At 34.9% G+C, this 17710-nt stretch overlaps 1 protein-coding gene across 8 annotated transcripts in view; it reads left to right on the top strand.

Annotated features, from left to right (window-relative positions):
• The window catches only part of Nup98 (nucleoporin 98 and 96 precursor), a 107649-nt gene that overhangs the window by 33795 nt on the left and 56144 nt on the right, over window positions 1-17710 (top strand). For 4 of the 8 annotated variants that reach the window (XM_013357674.4, XM_005323136.5, XM_040284878.2 and 1 more), the window contains 3 exons: window positions 1087-1179; window positions 9096-9236; window positions 16518-16651. In XM_013357674.4, the coding sequence (XP_013213128.1) occupies window positions 1087-1179; window positions 9096-9236; window positions 16518-16651 (368 nt within the window). The remainder of the gene's footprint in view (window positions 1-1086; window positions 1180-9095; window positions 9237-16517; window positions 16652-17710) is intronic. The other 4 variants (XM_013357676.4, XM_013357677.4, XM_078046602.1 and 1 more) reach the window with 1 other exon arrangement.

Consider the following 17710-nt stretch of genomic DNA (forward strand, 5'->3'; position numbering starts at 1 on the left):
TTTAGAAGTGAATTTTTTTCATTTATGATTGCTTTTTCTTCTTTTATCCTTTATTTATGATAAGTTTATTAGTTGTTTTGTTGCTGTTTAGCTCCAAAAGGAATAATGAAGCTTTGGATGTATTTGAATAACAAAAACATAATAACAGCAATGCAATATAGGTATTTTGGTATTTTGTTTCATACTTATGAATTTCAAAGGGGAATTAAAGGATTTTCTCTAAATGGCAAGCAGTATTGAAGGAGGATGGTTTTCCCAACTCTCTATCATCTCCAACAGTAAAATAAATCATTCCAACTCAAGATAAGTTATTCATAAGTTACCTTCTTTTTTATTATTTAAGTTTAGTCATAGATGGACACAATACCTTTTTTTTGTGTGTGTGTGGTGCTGGGGATTGAACCCAGGGCTTTGTGTATACGAGGCAAGCACTCTACTGACTGAGCTATATCCCTGATGCCTTATTTATTTTTTGTATGCTGCTGAAGATTGAACCCAGTGCCTCACACGTGTTAGGCAAGTGCTCTACCACTGAGCTACAACTCCAGCCCTTTCTCTAATATTAGCTAGCAAAGTCCTTGATTCTTCCTGAGTCAATTGAGCATGATCTGCCACACATTGTAACCTAAGCCAGGTCCATCTGTTAAAACAAAAGCTGCTGTAGAGATTTTTAGGTTACCTTTAGGTTCAATAAAGTGTCTTTATTTGTTGATCGTCTTATTTTTTTTAGTGAGAGTTTGAGGGAATGAGTTTTTCTTTCTGTAAGTAAATGTAAAGCATATGTATTGAATGGCTTGAGCCTTATAAAAGGTATGCTTTTGAAAGCTCAGGCACATTCACTTTGCTTTATTGTTCAGTATTATCCTATGTTGTAGTGATATTTTAAGGCCAAAATGTAATTAAGTAAATATGAAGGCTTGTTTGCAGGTGTCAAAAATTTTAAAAAGTCATATTAGCTTATAATTTAGAATTTCTAAATATTGTTAATAATTGAAAGGATGCAAAGCTTAAAGTTGGGCTGCTCCCTGTAGGGAAAATTGAGTGTCTTGTTAAAATTCCAACCCACTCATTCTTTTGTCTTCTTAGGCTTTGGCACAAATACCAGCGGGAATAGTATTTTTGGAAATAAACCAGCACCTGGGACTCTGGGAACTGGGCTTGGTGCAGGATTTGGAACAGGTAAGGATCTACTATCATGAATTTTAGGACAGATTGTAACTTGGTTTTCTGATTACTAGAACTTAAGAGCTTTGTCTCATCACATGCCTGAAATTAAGAGGTCTAGATTTTCATTTTTACAAATGGATTAGTAAGACATTCTCAGCAGTTATATTTTCCCAGGCCCAAAATATTGGCACATTTATCTTACAAATAAATTTTACACTAATTCTACAAAATGTGGAATTTTTTTTTACAGAAAAATTATTTTTTTTTTAACCAAATGTTTTTCATTTAATAGCTATGGTCTATCTGGGATTTTCAATGTATAACATAAGAGTTGTCACTAAGATGACAACAGGGATTTGAGATCTAGACCTGTTTATCAAATAAGCCCTAAAGTAAGGAGAGTAGTAAGCACATGCTGAAATAATTAACAAATACTCGTGTTTTATAGGGTTTGAGCATATCTTTCAGTGTTTTATTCTGATAAAGATCTGATGTGTCACTCCTTTATCCATAATTATTTTACCATAATTATTTTTCAGTGCATTTGAACATATTTATCTTTCTACCTGCCCATCTGTTTTAAACAATTGGAAGATGTTTTGGCCATAAAATAGTTAAGTGTTTCTGTATGCAGAGTTAACGTCTTAGTTGAACCTCCTTTTGTGCTATGAACTGTTAACTTTCATTTTCTATTTTAAATTAAAGTTAAAAATGCTGGTAAAATGTTTCAGCAGTTCAGAAATGAGAAGTATTTCAGCTGTGAAGTAACAGCTGTTGAAAGTTTGGCATATACTTTGTTAGACCCCTTTGTATGTATTATTCAAGCATGCATACACAACATGTTTGTACATGTGTTTTATAGATGGGGTTTTGGATTATATTCTTATATGGCAACCATACTTTACATAAGTGTTTGTCTCTCTTTTTTTCTTCCTTTGGCATTGTTGGGGTTCAAACTTGTGCTAGGCAAGTGCTCTACTCCAGAGTTATATCCCCAGCCTTGTATAAGTGATTTTGAAGCCAAAGGCTGAGATACATTAGTTGGTTGTGATATTAATTTAGTGGGCTACAGCCAGGATTTTAAGAAAATGAATTGGAATTAAAAATTATTGCACACAGTAAGATTACTATCCTTTCATCAGACTTTGTTTCAGTTATGCATGTGTTTTCCATCTCAGTATATTTCATCACATGTGCCACAGTAAAATACATTTGAAAGAAACTGTCTTACGGTAGTATGCTATTTATATGTTTATAGTGTATATTTTTTCATTTTACAAATTATCAGTTTCTTTTTTTCTTTTTGGTTAGTTCATATTTGATCTATCATATTAAAAATAAATAATATTGATTTGTATTTGTGTATATATATACATGCATAATGTACATACACCATAATTTATCTAACTTCTCCCCATTGGTAGATATTTCAGTTATTTGATGTTATTAATCAAGTCCTTAATGCATTAAGACTTCTGTTATGTGATTTTTCATGTCTATACCTGTAGGATAGGTAAATCAGATTGGAATTGCTGCATTTGGAAGATATGCATATTTTGAGTTTTGATTCATCTTGCTGATTTTCCTTCCAAAATAATACCAATGATGCCTGATATAGTGGCATGTGCCTGTAATCTCAATGACTCGGGAAGTTTTAGGTGGGAAGATTGAAAATTTGAGGCTATCTGCATCAACTTAGCAAGACCCTATCTCAAAATAAAAAAATAAAAAGGACCAGGGATGTAGATCAGTGGTAAAGCACCTCTGGGTTTAGTCCTAACTACCAAAAAACAAAAAGAAAGAATACCAGTTTCCATTTTGCTAATTTTCTTTTTGTTTGTTTTCTGTGATGGGATGTTCTGACTAAACTGGTCACGAACTCCTGGGCTCAAGGGATCTTGCCCACCCTCAGCCTTCTGAGTATTTGGGACTACAGGCATCTGTCACTGAAATTTTTTATTGGGCTTTCACATGTTTTCATATGTGGTAGTAGAAATTGATATAATGTAGTTCATACTTAACTGATTACTGGTAAATGTGGATATCCGTATGTAAGTTTATTGGCCATTCAGAATTTTTAGTTCTGGGCTGGGGTTGTGGCTCAGTGGCAGAGCACTTGCCTTGCACATGTGGAGCACTGGGTTTGATCCTGAGCACCAGATAAAAATAAATAAACAAAATAAAGATATTGTGTCCATGTATAATTTTAAAAGAAATTTAGTTCTATATTTATAATATATGAACCTTGTTTCTTGATTATTTATTTATTAGTACTATGGATTTGATTTAGTCTAGAGGTTCTTTACCACTGAAACATATTCTTAGCCCTTTTTTAAATTTTCTATTTTGTAACAAAGTTCTCGCTAAGTTGCTTTAGGGCCTTGCTTAGTTGCTGAAGCTGGCTTTGAACTTGGGATCCTTCTGCCTCAGCCAAGATGCTGAAATTACAGGTGTGTGCCATGGCACCTGGCTTCTCTTGATTTATTTTTCAAAGTGCTTTATATATTGTGGATCTTAATGTTTTTATGGTTTTAGACTTTCATCTGTTTGTTTGTTTTGAGATGGGGAATCTTACCAACTTGCCCAGTTTGTTACCCAATTTGTGTAGTCAAGGAATCCTGTCACCTCAGGCCTCCAAGTAGCTAGGATTACAGGTGTACACCAGCACACCTGGCTGAGCTTTTCAACTTACACAAATTCTACCATATAATTTTAAAATAAAACCTGAAAACTTTTGTGGTTTTGGCATATTGTGATCAGCAATATTTTCTTATATATATACAGCAATATTTTCTTCCAGCCTGGGGAAAAAGTAGCCTTGGGGTATGGGCAAATTAAAGAGGAAAGTTTCAATGGTAGTTTTGACTCTAGTAAGTTTATGAACATAAACTTAAGTCCTGGATAAGATGTTGTTCTAGTGTTGTGTTTTGTTTTGGTACCACAGATTGAACCCAGTAGCACTTAACCACTGAGCCTTTTTTTATTTTGAGGAAGTTTCTCAATATCTCACTAAGTTACTGAGGATGGCTACAAACTTGAAATCCTCCTGCCTTAGCCTCCCAAGTTACTGGGATTGCAGGTGTGCTTCACTGCAATCAGCTGGTGTTTGTTAGAGATACATGTGCTCTTTAACAGTAGGGTTATGTCTTGATAAAGCCATCTTGATAAAGTTGAAAATATTATATGTAAGTCAAACATGCATCTAGTATGTGTAACCTGCTGAATATCATAGATTAGCTTATCCTACCTTAAATGTTTTTTTTTTTTTTAATTTTTAGTGGTGCTGGGGATTGAACCAGGGTACAGTGAGTCAAGTACCCTACCAACTGAGCTATACCCCAGCCAATTCTAACTTAAATGTGCTCAGAACATTTAAATTAAGACTACACTTGAGCATTGCCCAAGAGTATCATTAACCCTGGAAAATATTAAAACTCAGTTTTCAAAATATGGTTTCTACTGGGTGCCTATCACTTTTGCACCATTGTAAATTTAGTGAAAAAAGTCTTAAATTGAGGATACTGTCTATATTTCCACCCAAGCCTTTTTGTTTGTTATTTATCTTTATAGACAAGTTTTCTTCATGAATAAGTTTAATTTTTATGTTACTGTTATTCTTTACTCTTTGGTTTCTGGGTTTTACTGATTAGGATTAACAATGTCTTCCCCTAGAGGACAAGATTTTGCTGTGGTCTCCTATTCTACACTATTATAATAATCTAATCTTTTGATTTGATTTGTTTTAATATATTTGGTTTCTCCCTAAACAATTCTCCCTCACAGTGAGTCAGATTTTTTTTTGTTGCTGTTATGTATGTCTCATTCATATCTTGTCTATAGAAACTAAAAGACAAATAAAATGAATAAAGAATTTTAACCCACAACCTTAGCAGCAGTCAGTTCTGAAAGGAAATGAGAATTGTGAGAGTTACCAAGCACAAACTGTTGAAATTCCTTGAAATTACATTTACTAAGGCAGACTTTTGTTTTCTAGAGTATCCTGAGATACTCCTGAATTCTGCATTTCATGGTCTCATAAGTAAACTAGTACTGTAGCTCTGGTCTATATTTCTGGAGGGCATTAGTAAAGTGGGTTTCCTTGGCAGATTCCTGTTTTGAGTGATAGATTCAAACTCATCCTTCAATCGAAGTAAAATTTCCTGTAACATTAGGTACTTCAGGCTTAATGGACTATACAAATATACAGATATCAGTGTAGAAATACATAGGTTTTTTTATATGCTTAGATTTAGGTTACCAGTAGTCCCTCCCATCCTTTGGTACTCAGGACTGAACCCAGAGGTGCTAATACTGAGCCACATCCCTAGCCCTCTTTTCATATTTTATTTAGAGACAGGATCTCACTGAGTTGCTAAGTGCCTTGCTGAGTTGCTGAGGCTGACTTTGAACTCATGATCCTCCTGTCTCAGCCTCCCAAGATGCTGGGATTACAGGTGTATGCCACCATGCCTGGCCAGGTGACCAGTCTTAATATAAAGTTTTATATTAACTCTTGGCATGTAATATTTACCCCCATATGGTCAGACCAACAAACACTTATTAAGTCATAAGCATATCTTGTTTCATATTTGATGCCATTAACTATTGTTGCACAATCTATTGGACACCACTTTTTTATTAGTTATGTAAAATAGTATTTGAAAGTTTTTTTTTTCCTTTAACATTTTCCATGAAGTATTATGATTGTCCCTACATCTATTAAGGTTGATTCTTAATTTAAGAGATACATGGAAAAGCTAGGTGCTGTGGTGCATGGGCATAGTATCAGCTACTCAGGAAGCTGAGGCTAGAGTATTGCAAGTTTGGGACTAGCCTGGGCAATTTAGTGAGACTCTGTCTCAATTTAAAAATAAAAAGGGGCTGTGAATGTAGTTCAGTGATAGAGTGTTTTTTACATCAGATGCACAAAGCTTTGCGTTTAATACCAGTACAACAAAAATTTAAAAGAGATAACACTTACAGAAATATCCTCTATCTAAAGCTAAGAGATACCATAGATAAAAACTGCTGAGCACGGTGGCACATGCCTGTAACTCCAGCACCTTGGAGGATCTTGAGTTCAAAGCCAGCCTCAGCAATTTAGCGAGGCCCTAAGTAACTCAGTGAGACCCTGTCACTAAATAAAATGCAAAATTGGGCTGGAGATGTGGCTCAGTGGTCAAGTGCCCCTGAGTTCAATCCCTGGTACAAAAAATAAAAGACTATAAGTATTTTGTTTTTTTCTTGAGTATTCTTGAACTTTATAAGGCCATTATAACCATTTTACTCTCCCCCATTGTAGCTTCCTTATGACTTCCACAACTGATGGTAAATACAGCACCTTTTCTTCTTTTTTTGTTTGTTTTTTTTTTGGTACTGGGGATTGAACCCAGAAGTTTTTTACCACTGAGCTGAAACCCGGCCCTTTTTATTTTGAGACAGTCTCACCAAGTTGCTGAGGCTGTCCTTGAAATTTTGATACTACTGCCTCCGCCTTCTGAGACATTGGGGTTATATGAGTTTGCCACTATGCCTGCTTAGCACATTTTTTAAAAGATTTATAGTACCATTATCATATCATGTATAACACCACACTTACAATGCTTCTCAGCTTGTAGAGTATTAGTAAGTCCATTAAGTAGAAAGTACCATTTGTACATAAAATAAGGCAGATTTTGATAAAATATTTTTCCATTGGTACATAATAATCTGCCATTAGGCTATTTATTTATTTATTTAGTTTTAAAGGGATTGAACCTTGGGGTGCTTAACCACTGACCCACATCCCCCCCCTTTTTTAAAGAATTTCTGTTTTAGTTGTATATGGACACAGTACCTTTATTTTGTTTATTTTTTTATTTGGTGCTGAGGATTGAACCCAGTGCCTCACACATGCTAGGTGAGCATTCTACCACTGAGCCCCAGTCCCAGCCCCACATTCCTATTTTGAGATGGGATGTTGCCAGGCCTGGCCTCTCTTTGCACCTCTCAGCCTCTGGAGTCACTGGAACTACAGGCATGATCCACTATACCCAGCTCAGTCAGTCCTTTTCAGATCACTATAACCTCATAGTGCTTTTTTAATTCTTTTGTGAGTTTTATGTTTCATATCTTTATCCATGGCTGCTGCAAAAATGAGGGAAATACCCATCCAGAGCAGAAATTTTTATCCATTTTATGTATTTGGGTTTCACCTAAATTTTTGTTTAGGGTTTAGGAGGTATTGAGCTACCAGAAAAAAATAAATCCTAAAATTTGTGCTGTAAAACTAATCTTATGACCTGTATCAAAACCGGGCTTTATAAGGTGAAATAATCTCATTACCACATTGTTGTCTTTTGCAGGGTTGCGTGAACTCATGGGTTCTTTCCCACTGAACTACATCCCCAGCCTTTTTTACTTTTTTGTTGTGAGATAGGGTCTGGCTAAGTTTTGTAGGGCCTTGCTAATTTGCTGAGACTAAACTCAAATTTGTGATCCTCACACCTCAGCTGCTTGAGTTGCTAAGATTATAGGTATGCACCACCATGCCTGACTGTTAGGCAAGGAATAATTTATCCATTCATTAGTTGCCCTTACTTATTTATATCATTTGTATTCTGTATGTATAAACTTTTTTTTTTGGTTGTGATCTCATGCCAGTTCCTATATTTTTTAACTCCCAAGTATTTTCTTTTTTCCTCTCTTTTAATCAAGGACCTCAGATAAGTGCTATATCACTGAGCTATACCTCCAGCTCCCAAATTACAAATTTCTTTAGGAAAAGAATGATAAATTTCTGTAATAAGCCTTCTCTCTGGTGAAAATGAATTCATAGTCCAAGCTAAGCATGGTGGTGCATACCTGCAGTCCCAGCGGCTCAGGAGGCTGAGGCAGAGGGATTGTAAATTCAAAGCCAGCCTCAGCAAAGGCCAGGTGCTAAGCAAATCAGTGATGCCCTGTCTCTAAATAAAATACAAAATAGAGCTGGGGATGTGGCTTAGTAGTTGAGTGTCCCTGAGTTCAATCTCCAGTACACACACCAAAAAAAAAAAAAAAAAAACCACACACATATACGTACATATATTTATTTATTTATTTGGCATAAACCCAGTCTGGTTTATGCCAAAACTTGAGTCTGTTTAATAACCTTATTGCAAGACATTTCTCTTTTTTGTAAAAACTGTTTTGTTTAGCTAAAGCAGTTTTCATGAGATGGTATATCTATCTTACTATAGAGTGATAGTTAAACCCTAAACCCTAGTTACAGTGTTAGGTGAATCTAGGTGTAATCCACATTTCTACCATTTACTTTTTCTATGGGGGCGGATACCAGGGATTGAACCCAGGGGCTCTTTATCTCTGAGCTATAACCCCAGTTTCTTTTATTTTTTATGTTTTATTTTTTGAGACATAATCTTGCCACGTTGCTGATGGATTCGCTGAGTTGCTGAGGATAGCGATCCTCATGCCTCAGCCTCTTGAGTCACTGGGATTACAGTCCTATGCCATTGTGTCCAGCTCACTATCATTTACGTTTGTGAACTCATTTGAACTCATTTCTAAACCCTCAGCTTTCTCATCTGTAAAATGAGAATAATAGTTTCTACTTCAGGCATATTAATGAGTGTTTAGTGTGTAGCAGACATTTCTAAATGCTACACATATTTACTTATTTTAATCTGAGGATAAATATATAAGCAATATAATCTCAGGTTACAGTTGAGGAAATTGAAGTTCAGAGAAATTAAGTAATTTTGCCTATGGTGTATGTAAAGTACCAAGCCCAATGCCTAGCATAGATTTAGCATTTACCATATTAGCTTTTTTATTAAAATGTGACTAGTCATTTTGAAGTTTCCAAATGTGTTATATTTTTAAGTAACTGACCTGCACAACATTCAAAGGATCTTCTGTGGCACTTTTTTTCTTTCCTCTTGTCTCCATAGCTCTTGGTGCTGGACAGGCATCTTTGTTTGGGAACAACCAACCTAAGATCGGAGGGCCTCTTGGTACAGGAGCCTTTGGGGCCCCTGGATTTAATACTACGACAGCCACTTTGGGCTTTGGCGCCCCCCAGGCCCCAATAGGTAAGTGTCAGTCACTTTAGAAGGCTTTACTCAGTTTATTTCTTGCTAATACTTGCTGACTTGGTTTTCTACATTACCCAGGTCGTATCCCTACCAGAGCAGTGTATATATGCCCAATATTAAATAATCATGTAGTATAGAGGGTTTTCCCTGTTTCCTCATTCCTCGGCCCCGTTACTCTAAGAAACAACTTGTGTTTCATTTTTAATTTATCTAGTGTGTAATTAAGTTCATATCATTAAGTGATGTGCTATGTTTTAAGTCTATTTGAGAATTTAGCTTATTATTACCTCTACCTTTTTTTTTTTTTGCTTTTTCTAGCATAACCGTTAAAACTAAACTTAGGGAATATAGTAAGCTTAATTATCTATTGAAATATTTTACATACTTCATTCATTTGAATACTACTTTTCAGTTTTTGCAGAATCTTTGTTTTTTCATTTTTTTTTAATTGGCAGTGGGTGGGATCAAACCTAGGGTCTCTAATATGCTAGGGAAATGCTCTCCCACTGATTACATCTCCAACCCTTTGCTGTTATCTTTCTATTATCTTTATTTATTTCTCACCCAAGAAAACTATCTTATTTTTTTAATTTAAATATCTTTTTAAAGAAAAACCTTTTCCACCAGAAATGGAAAACTGGTATTACCTGAAGTAGAGTAATTGAGTTAGAAGGAAAAAGAGAAATTTGTTTGTATACCACTAAATTATTTCCTATACTTTTATGACATGTGCCACATTTTAAACCTTTGCAATTTAAGTTCAGTGCCTTTATACTTATTTTGTCAACTAGATGATAGTGTTTTATCAAATGAGGATATTAGTGCCCTACCCTACCCTTCTCTTTCCCACAATCTTTTTCCCATCTTCATTGCATACGTTCATTCATTCTTGTGTGTGTGTGTGGGGGGGGACACTGGGAACTAAGCCCAGGGCCTTGTATTTGCTGGGAAAGCTATCTACCACTGAGCTATATCCCCTGCCTTTTTTATTTATTTATTTTTTATTTAAAATTTTTTTTAATTGTACTTGGACATAATATCTTTATTTTATTTGTTTATTTTTATGTGGTGCTGAGGATCAAACCCAGGGCCCTGCACATGCTAGGCAAGCACTCTTCCACTGAACCACAATCCTAGCCCCCTGCCTTTTTTATTTTGAGACAGGATCTTGCTAAGTATCCTAGGCTGACCTGGAATTTCTGATCCTTCCGTTTCCTCTTCCCAAGTAACTGAGATTACAGGTGTGTGCCACTATGCCAGGCTCTATCTTTGTATTTTTATTTTGGTAAAATTGATACATTCTGGGTTGGGGTTGTGGCTCAGATGTAGAGTGCTCGCCTAGCATGCATGAGGCACTGGGTTCCATCCTTAGCACCACATAAAAATAAAATAACGATATTGTGTCCACCTATTTCTAAAAAATAGATATTTTAAAAAATTTGATATGTTCTATCCTATAGCTATTAAGTATCCTCTGTTCTTTGGTTTAAAATAATTTAAAAGTTCACATGACCTTTTTTTTTTTTTTTTTTAATGACTTATGAAAACATTACCACCCAAACAGGTACACATTCCTCATACAGCTTTTTCCCACTGGAATTTCTTCTTTTGGGGGTGGGGGGAGGCAGATTACTGGTGATTGAACTCAGGAGAGGTTACCACTGAGCTTACTTGGATTTCCCCCCCCCCCCCATACTTTGACAAAAGGTTTTAATACATTGCTGAAGCTGTCCTCAGCTTGTGATCCTTCTGCCTCAGCCTCCCAAGCTGCTGGAATTACAGGCGTGTAACACCATGCCTGGCAGGTTTTTCCCCTTAAATTTACTCAGCGAGAAGTGCTGTGTCCTAAATTTTTCCTCTTAATTTCTTTGCTGATTTTCTGGAATTTATCTTCAAGTGAAGTACAATAAGGGATTAAAATCTGAATGTTTAACAGGTCTGAAAATAACTTCATTTATACCTCACAATTCAGTATTACAGAATTGTGATGTGAAAATTATTTATCCTTAGAAATTGACTTTACTTTTTTTGCAGTGACCATTATTGGCAGGACTGATGTCTGTCTTATTCTTGTAACCTGTTCCTCACATCCTCAAAAGCATTTAGGATTATCCTTTTGTCCTGAAAGTTCATGGTGTTTTGTTTAGACTTTTTTTGTTTTAATGTCTATCAACTGTGTGTTTTTTGTTTTTTTTAAGAGAGAGAGAGAGAATTTTAATATTTATTTTTTAGTTTTTCGGCGGACACAACATCTTTGTTTTTTGTACGTGGTATTGAGGATCGAACAGGGTCCACATGCATACCAGGCAAGCGTGCTACCGCTTAAGCCACATCCCCAGCCCCTGTTTCTTTCTTTTTTAAAAAATATTTTATTTATTTATTTATTTTAGATATTTATTATGTCAACTATGTTTCTACTTTCTATGAGCCTTTTGATTGTAAGATTTCTTTCTTGTTCTCTGAATGTTTCTTTTTTAAAGCATCTGATTCTAGATACAGTTTTCATTGAAATGATATTTTTAAATTATTATTAAAATTTTCTTAGTGTTCCCCTGTTCCATCAGGATTTTTTGGGGGGGCTTTTGTTGTTAATATTTTTGAGCTACATCTTCGTCCTCTTATATTTTTTTACTTTGATACAGGGTCTTGCTAAGTTGCTGAGGCTGGCCTTGAAATTGACAATCCTTCTTCCTCAGATTCCAGAGATGCTGGCATTATGGGCATATGCCTACCAAGCATAGCTTATTTTTTGTTTTGATCCTAGTGCTTGATGATTGTTTCTATGAATACTTAGGAATAAAATACTAATTTAAACAATACTGACAACTTTGTGTATTTGGGTAAGGCTTGTTTACCAATATTTCACTTTAGGATATGTAGCCTGGAAACCAACTATTATCCAAAGGTCCTCTAAATGTTAGAATCCTAAATTCTTAGTTCTGGGATGATGCCATTATATTAGTTGTCCTTGTCCTTTCCTTATGTTGTCTTAGTTCTGTCATACTCTGATGTTTTTGACCTATCTTTTGAGCATCGGGTTAATCAGGAGGATGATAGTAGATAGTTTTTTAAATAGACTATTCATTAATCTTTCCCTCCTATTTTCAGTCTCTATTCATCAAACCTTGTATTATTGTCCCTAGTCTTCTGGGATTCTTCCATGGATCTTTCATACTCCATTTGACTCTAATTCCCTTTAAGAATATTCTAAGCTGTAATTTCCTCTATCCTGCTTTGTCATTCCTTTGTCCACTTCTTTCCCCTAAAAATTCGTTAATATTTTCTCATCTGTTCATTTGCTTTTTAAAAAAAAAATTATAGTTGTTAATGAACCTTTATTTTATTTACTTATTTATATGTGGTGCTGATAATCAAATCCAGTGCTGTGAATAAAGCACTCTACTGCTGAGCCTACAACTCCAGCCCTTCGTTTCTGTTGTTGTTGTTGTTGTTGTGAGTTTATATAGATATATTTTCTTTTTTAAAAAAACCATAGATTTTAATGAAGTATTTGGAGAGAAAAGGTAAATTAGAATTCTGATTGATCTCTGTGTGAACTTTAGAATTGTCTTTATCATTAAAGATATTTTGGTTTTATTTCTTTTCTTTATCTTTGGTTGTTTTCAGTAGAAGGAGGTAGTATAAATACTGTAATCCTGCCATTTTTTTAATGCCATTATACATGAGCTCTCTTATTATTATTATTATTTTTTTGCATTACAATTCTTAATACACCTTTATACCACCATTTATCATATCTCTGATTATATATAAGGTATGTTGACACCAAATTCATATCTTCATACATGTATTTTGTATAATGATGAGGGTCTCTTTCCACCATCCATGCTATACCCTTTCTCCCTCCCTTAATACTGCCATTTTTACTTGGACTTTTTGACTGGTTTTTAATGATCTATATATTTTTCCTAAGCCAATTACAAGTTCCTGATATAAGAATTTAATATTATAGTTTTTATATTAATATTACTGTTCACTCAGAAGTAACTATTGATTTTAGAATGTAACTCTTTGTACTACTGAATCTTAGTTGGAAGATATTTTAGAGCTTTTGTGAGTTCATCCTTATTGTTCCATCTGTTCAGGCTCATTAGACAACTAAACTAGCCTCCATAGACTTTGCACCCAGTAGTGCTTCTTGTATCTCCTAAAGCTAAGAAAAACAAGACTGATATAATTCCTTTTTGGAACCCTATTATCTTTCTTCCAAATAAAACATCATGAGTTTCTTCTGTGTTATTAAAAGACTTGTTTTTTTCTACTTTTTCCTGTACCTGTAATCATTTGGTCACAATTTAGTCCTTTAGTTATATTTTTAAATTGTTAGGACAAGAATCGAGTATAACACAAGTAGTAGCTTAATCAGTGCTTGCTTGTTTATATTTTTGCCAACTTAATCAGCTCTGTTTTCTGTATTTTTTAATAATACTCTTAACATCAAGTTTCATATTTATAATATTAAAAAAATGTGTTTATACACTTTCCTAATTGTTTGGGTTTGTTAAAGGAAGTTTTGTTTTGTTTTGTTTTATACTCAGGATTTAAATTCAGGAGCACTCCACCAAGAGCCATATCCCTGGCCCTATTTTGTGTTTTATTTAGAGATAGGGTCTCACTGAATTGCTTAGCACTTCGCAGTTGCTAAGGCTGGCTTTGAACTCATAATCCTCCTGCCTCAGCCTCCCAAGCCACTAGAATTACAGGGGTTCGCTACTTCATACCCCCACCCCCTTTTTGAGCCAGTGCAGATAGTGTGGCCTATACTAATTATAATGTGGGATTAGTTATTAGTGGTCAAAGTTGATAAATGGCTCTCAATTAACAAAATGACTAATAAAGATTAAGAGCTCTCTAAAAATTTTTCTTAAAAAGTCTCCTTGTATAGGTCCCACAATAACACTGTGCTGTGTTGTTTGTAATACTGGTATCAAAAGAGACTTTTTAATATACTTTTTATATCACTGAGTGCTAAGCAACTCTGAGACCCTGTCTCCAAATAAAATACAAATAGGACCAGAGATACCACTCAGTGGTGGAGTGACCTCTGAGTTCAAATCCCAGGTACTTGCTTGCCTGTGGTGTCAAATTAGGTTTAGGAAGTTTCTGAATCAGATGATTTGTTCTGTGTTCTTTAAATTGACTTCTGAATTTCAATATCCTAAGCAAATTTGTACTCTCTATATGTCAACATAGAATCTTTTAGTATTTAATGAGTATATCCAATCTAAAGAAAGTTTCATTTGACTAAAGTGGATGTACACCTCCTCTATTTTCATTTATTTAGCTGTAGCTACCTATTCTTTTTTTTGTTGTTGTTATTTCAGTTGATTTTTTTTGGGGGGGTGGGGCAGTATTTAGGATTGAACTCAGGAGCACTCAACCAGTGAGCCACATCCCAGCCAAAGTTTGTATTTGATTTAGAGACGGTAGCAGCGAGTTGCTTAGCACCTCACTTTTGCTGAGGCTTACGTTGAACTCACCTCAGCCTCCTAAGCCGCTTAGATTATAGGCGTGCGCCATTGCGCCCAACTTGATTTTGTTTTTTTCCTTCCATTTTGAGAAATTTCAAAAGGTTTTGTTTTTGGCACTCCTTTAAGGTGAATTATCACAATATATTTTGACCTTAGCTTATTTCTAAATATTTTTAAAGGGAAAAAAATGTAATTTTTTATTTCTAAATGAGTTGTTATTTATTATTTAATTAGTATTTTTTGGAATTACTTATCTTGCAAGGAGGTTTCTTCACCAGTGGGTTTTTTTTTTAATGATTTGTCCAATTGTAGGTCATGCATATAGTCTTCATTCTTCCTTTTGTTCACTGAAACTTATAAAAGTTCTCTGCAACTTATAAAAAATATTTCTTATAAGAGAAGGGGCTGGAATGTGGATTGGTGGTAGAACGCTTGCATAGCATGTGTGAGGAGGCACTGGGTTTGATCCCCAGTGCCACTTAAAAATTAAAAAATGAAATAAAGGTATTGTGTTAATCGAAAACTAAAAAAATATTTAAAAGAAAATAATAATATGAGAAAAATTACACTGGGTAGTCCTTTTTACCTTTTGATATATTAAATATAAGTAATAAATAAATAAGAATGTCTTAATAATTTTCATTGCTTGCATACTGCCATCTTTGTATTTTTTAGTGCGCTGCCCCCCGCTGTGCCCCCCAAAAATTACTTTTTTGGAAGGGGGATTTGCTGGGATTGCACCCAGGGCCTTGTGAATGCTAAGCACACACACTACCACTAAGCTATGCTTCTAGCCCATTTAAAACTTTTTGTTTGTTTTTTTGCTTTTGGTGGTACTAGGGCTTGAACTTGGTACTTCATATTCTACCATTCAGCTGCATCTTTAGCCTCTTTTATTTTTTGAGACTGGGACTTGCTGCATTGCTCCTGCTAGTCTTGAATTTGTGATCTTCCGGCCTCAGTCTCCCAAGTAGCTGGGATTATGGGTGTGTGCCACCATACTGGCTTAAAAAATATATATATATATATACACACACACACACACACACACACACACACACACACACAGACACACAGGAATTTTCATTTATTAAATAATTAGATAATGTGCAGGGAACACTTGGGAATATTTCTGTTTTATTTCCAATTTAATTGAGTCCTTGGATTAAATTTCTATAGTTGAAATTAATTGATTAAAAATAATCCCATTGACTCAATAGGCCATAGCAGGAGAATCACAAGTTCAAGGACAAGCTGGACAACCTAGTGAGATCCTGTCTCAAAATTAAAAGAACTGGGGATGTAGCTCAGGGGTAGAACATACCTGGACTCAATCTCTAGTACTACTAAAAATTAGAAATAAAAATGATAAAAGCAGTATTTGATCTGTATTTTGTCATTCTTTCTTTTAGACAGATTAAATTAATCTTTAATGTTTCTAGAGGCCAAAGACTATAACTTTTTATAATGTTGTGCCATTAATAGTAAGGTAGATATAAAATATTTCTTCAAAGTTGTTTTAATTAGCATTTTTTTGATTAATAGTGACAATGGATACCTTCTAAATGAATTTTTATGTGTAATATTCCTTATGAAATTGGCGCTTAATGTCTTTAACTATGTTATTCATGATTTTTTTTTTCAGTTTTCTTTCCTCAACCAGTAGTACCAGTAGTGAATCTGAATATTTCGAAGACTATTATCTCCAAATAGAGAACTGTGTTCTCTACTATAAACACATTGTATCCTTGGACTGACATTTTTTCCCCTTTCTTTTTTTGAAAAGCTCTGACAGATCCAAATGCTACTGCTGCCCAACAGGCTGTTCTCCAACAACACCTTAATAGTTTAACATACTCACCTTTTGGAGACTCCCCTCTCTTCCGGAATCCTATGTCAGACCCTAAGAAGAAAGAAGAGGTAAATTTTTTTTTTCTTTTTTTTGGAGAATACTGAAAAAGAAGGTATTTATTCATTAGAGGTATCACAGTTACATACATTTCCTAGTAAAGTATATGCCGTGTTAGAGCTTTGTATTTTGATGTTTAACATTGTAAGTAAGTAGAGATGCAGGTTGTTAGCAAGGTGGGTTCTAGTGAGTTCTGTCTCAAAATAGAATATAAGAAGGGTTGGAGATGTAGACCAATGGTAAATTGTCCCTGGGTAAAATCCCTTGCCCCAAAACAAAATGAAAAACTAATAAACCTCAGCCCTGCCCTTCAGTCAAATGATTACTCCATTTGTCATGCTGCCTTCCAGATAGCATTTGTCATGCTTCCTTCCCTGCTGACGTAGGGAAAAGCATACAAAAATGTGTATGGGGATGTGGCTCAAGTAGTAGCGCGTTCGCCTGGCATGCATGCGGTGCTGGGTTCGATCCTCAGCACCACATAAAATAAAATAAAAGATGTTGTGTCCACCGAAAACTGAAAAATAAATATTAAAAAAAAATTCTCTCTCTAAAAAAAGAAAAAAAGAAATATTGTCATCCTTGTTTTAAAGAATGAAACTATTAGAAGCTAAATGGACAGGGCAAATAATAATATGTGGTATTAATCCATTTTAATTATAAAGTACTTTGCAAATCCAGTATCTCAGTGGCATTATTTATTCATATATTTATTTAGTACCAGGGATTGAACCTAGGGATACTTAATTACTGAACCACATCCCTAGCTCGTTTTATTTTTGAGACAGTGTCTTATTAAGTTGCTTAGGGACTTGCTAAGTTGCTGAGGATTGCTTTGAACTTGCAAACCTCCTGCCTCAGGTGTGTACCACCACACAGTTTCTCCAGTAGCATATTTAAAAATGTCAGACAAATTAGTCCAAATGGGGCTGGGAGCTCAGTTACAGAGAAAAATAGTTCCATTCACATGTGTAAATACATAGAATATTTGATGTTAACAGCTTTGTTTTAAGGGAGCTGCAACTTCAAGAGGAATCTATCCGGTATGCCAGAACTTAGGTTTGAATTCT

Source organism: Ictidomys tridecemlineatus, chromosome 4 (assembly GCF_052094955.1).
Source record: "Ictidomys tridecemlineatus isolate mIctTri1 chromosome 4, mIctTri1.hap1, whole genome shotgun sequence".
In the NCBI taxonomy this organism is placed as follows: Eukaryota; Metazoa; Chordata; class Mammalia; order Rodentia; family Sciuridae; genus Ictidomys; species Ictidomys tridecemlineatus.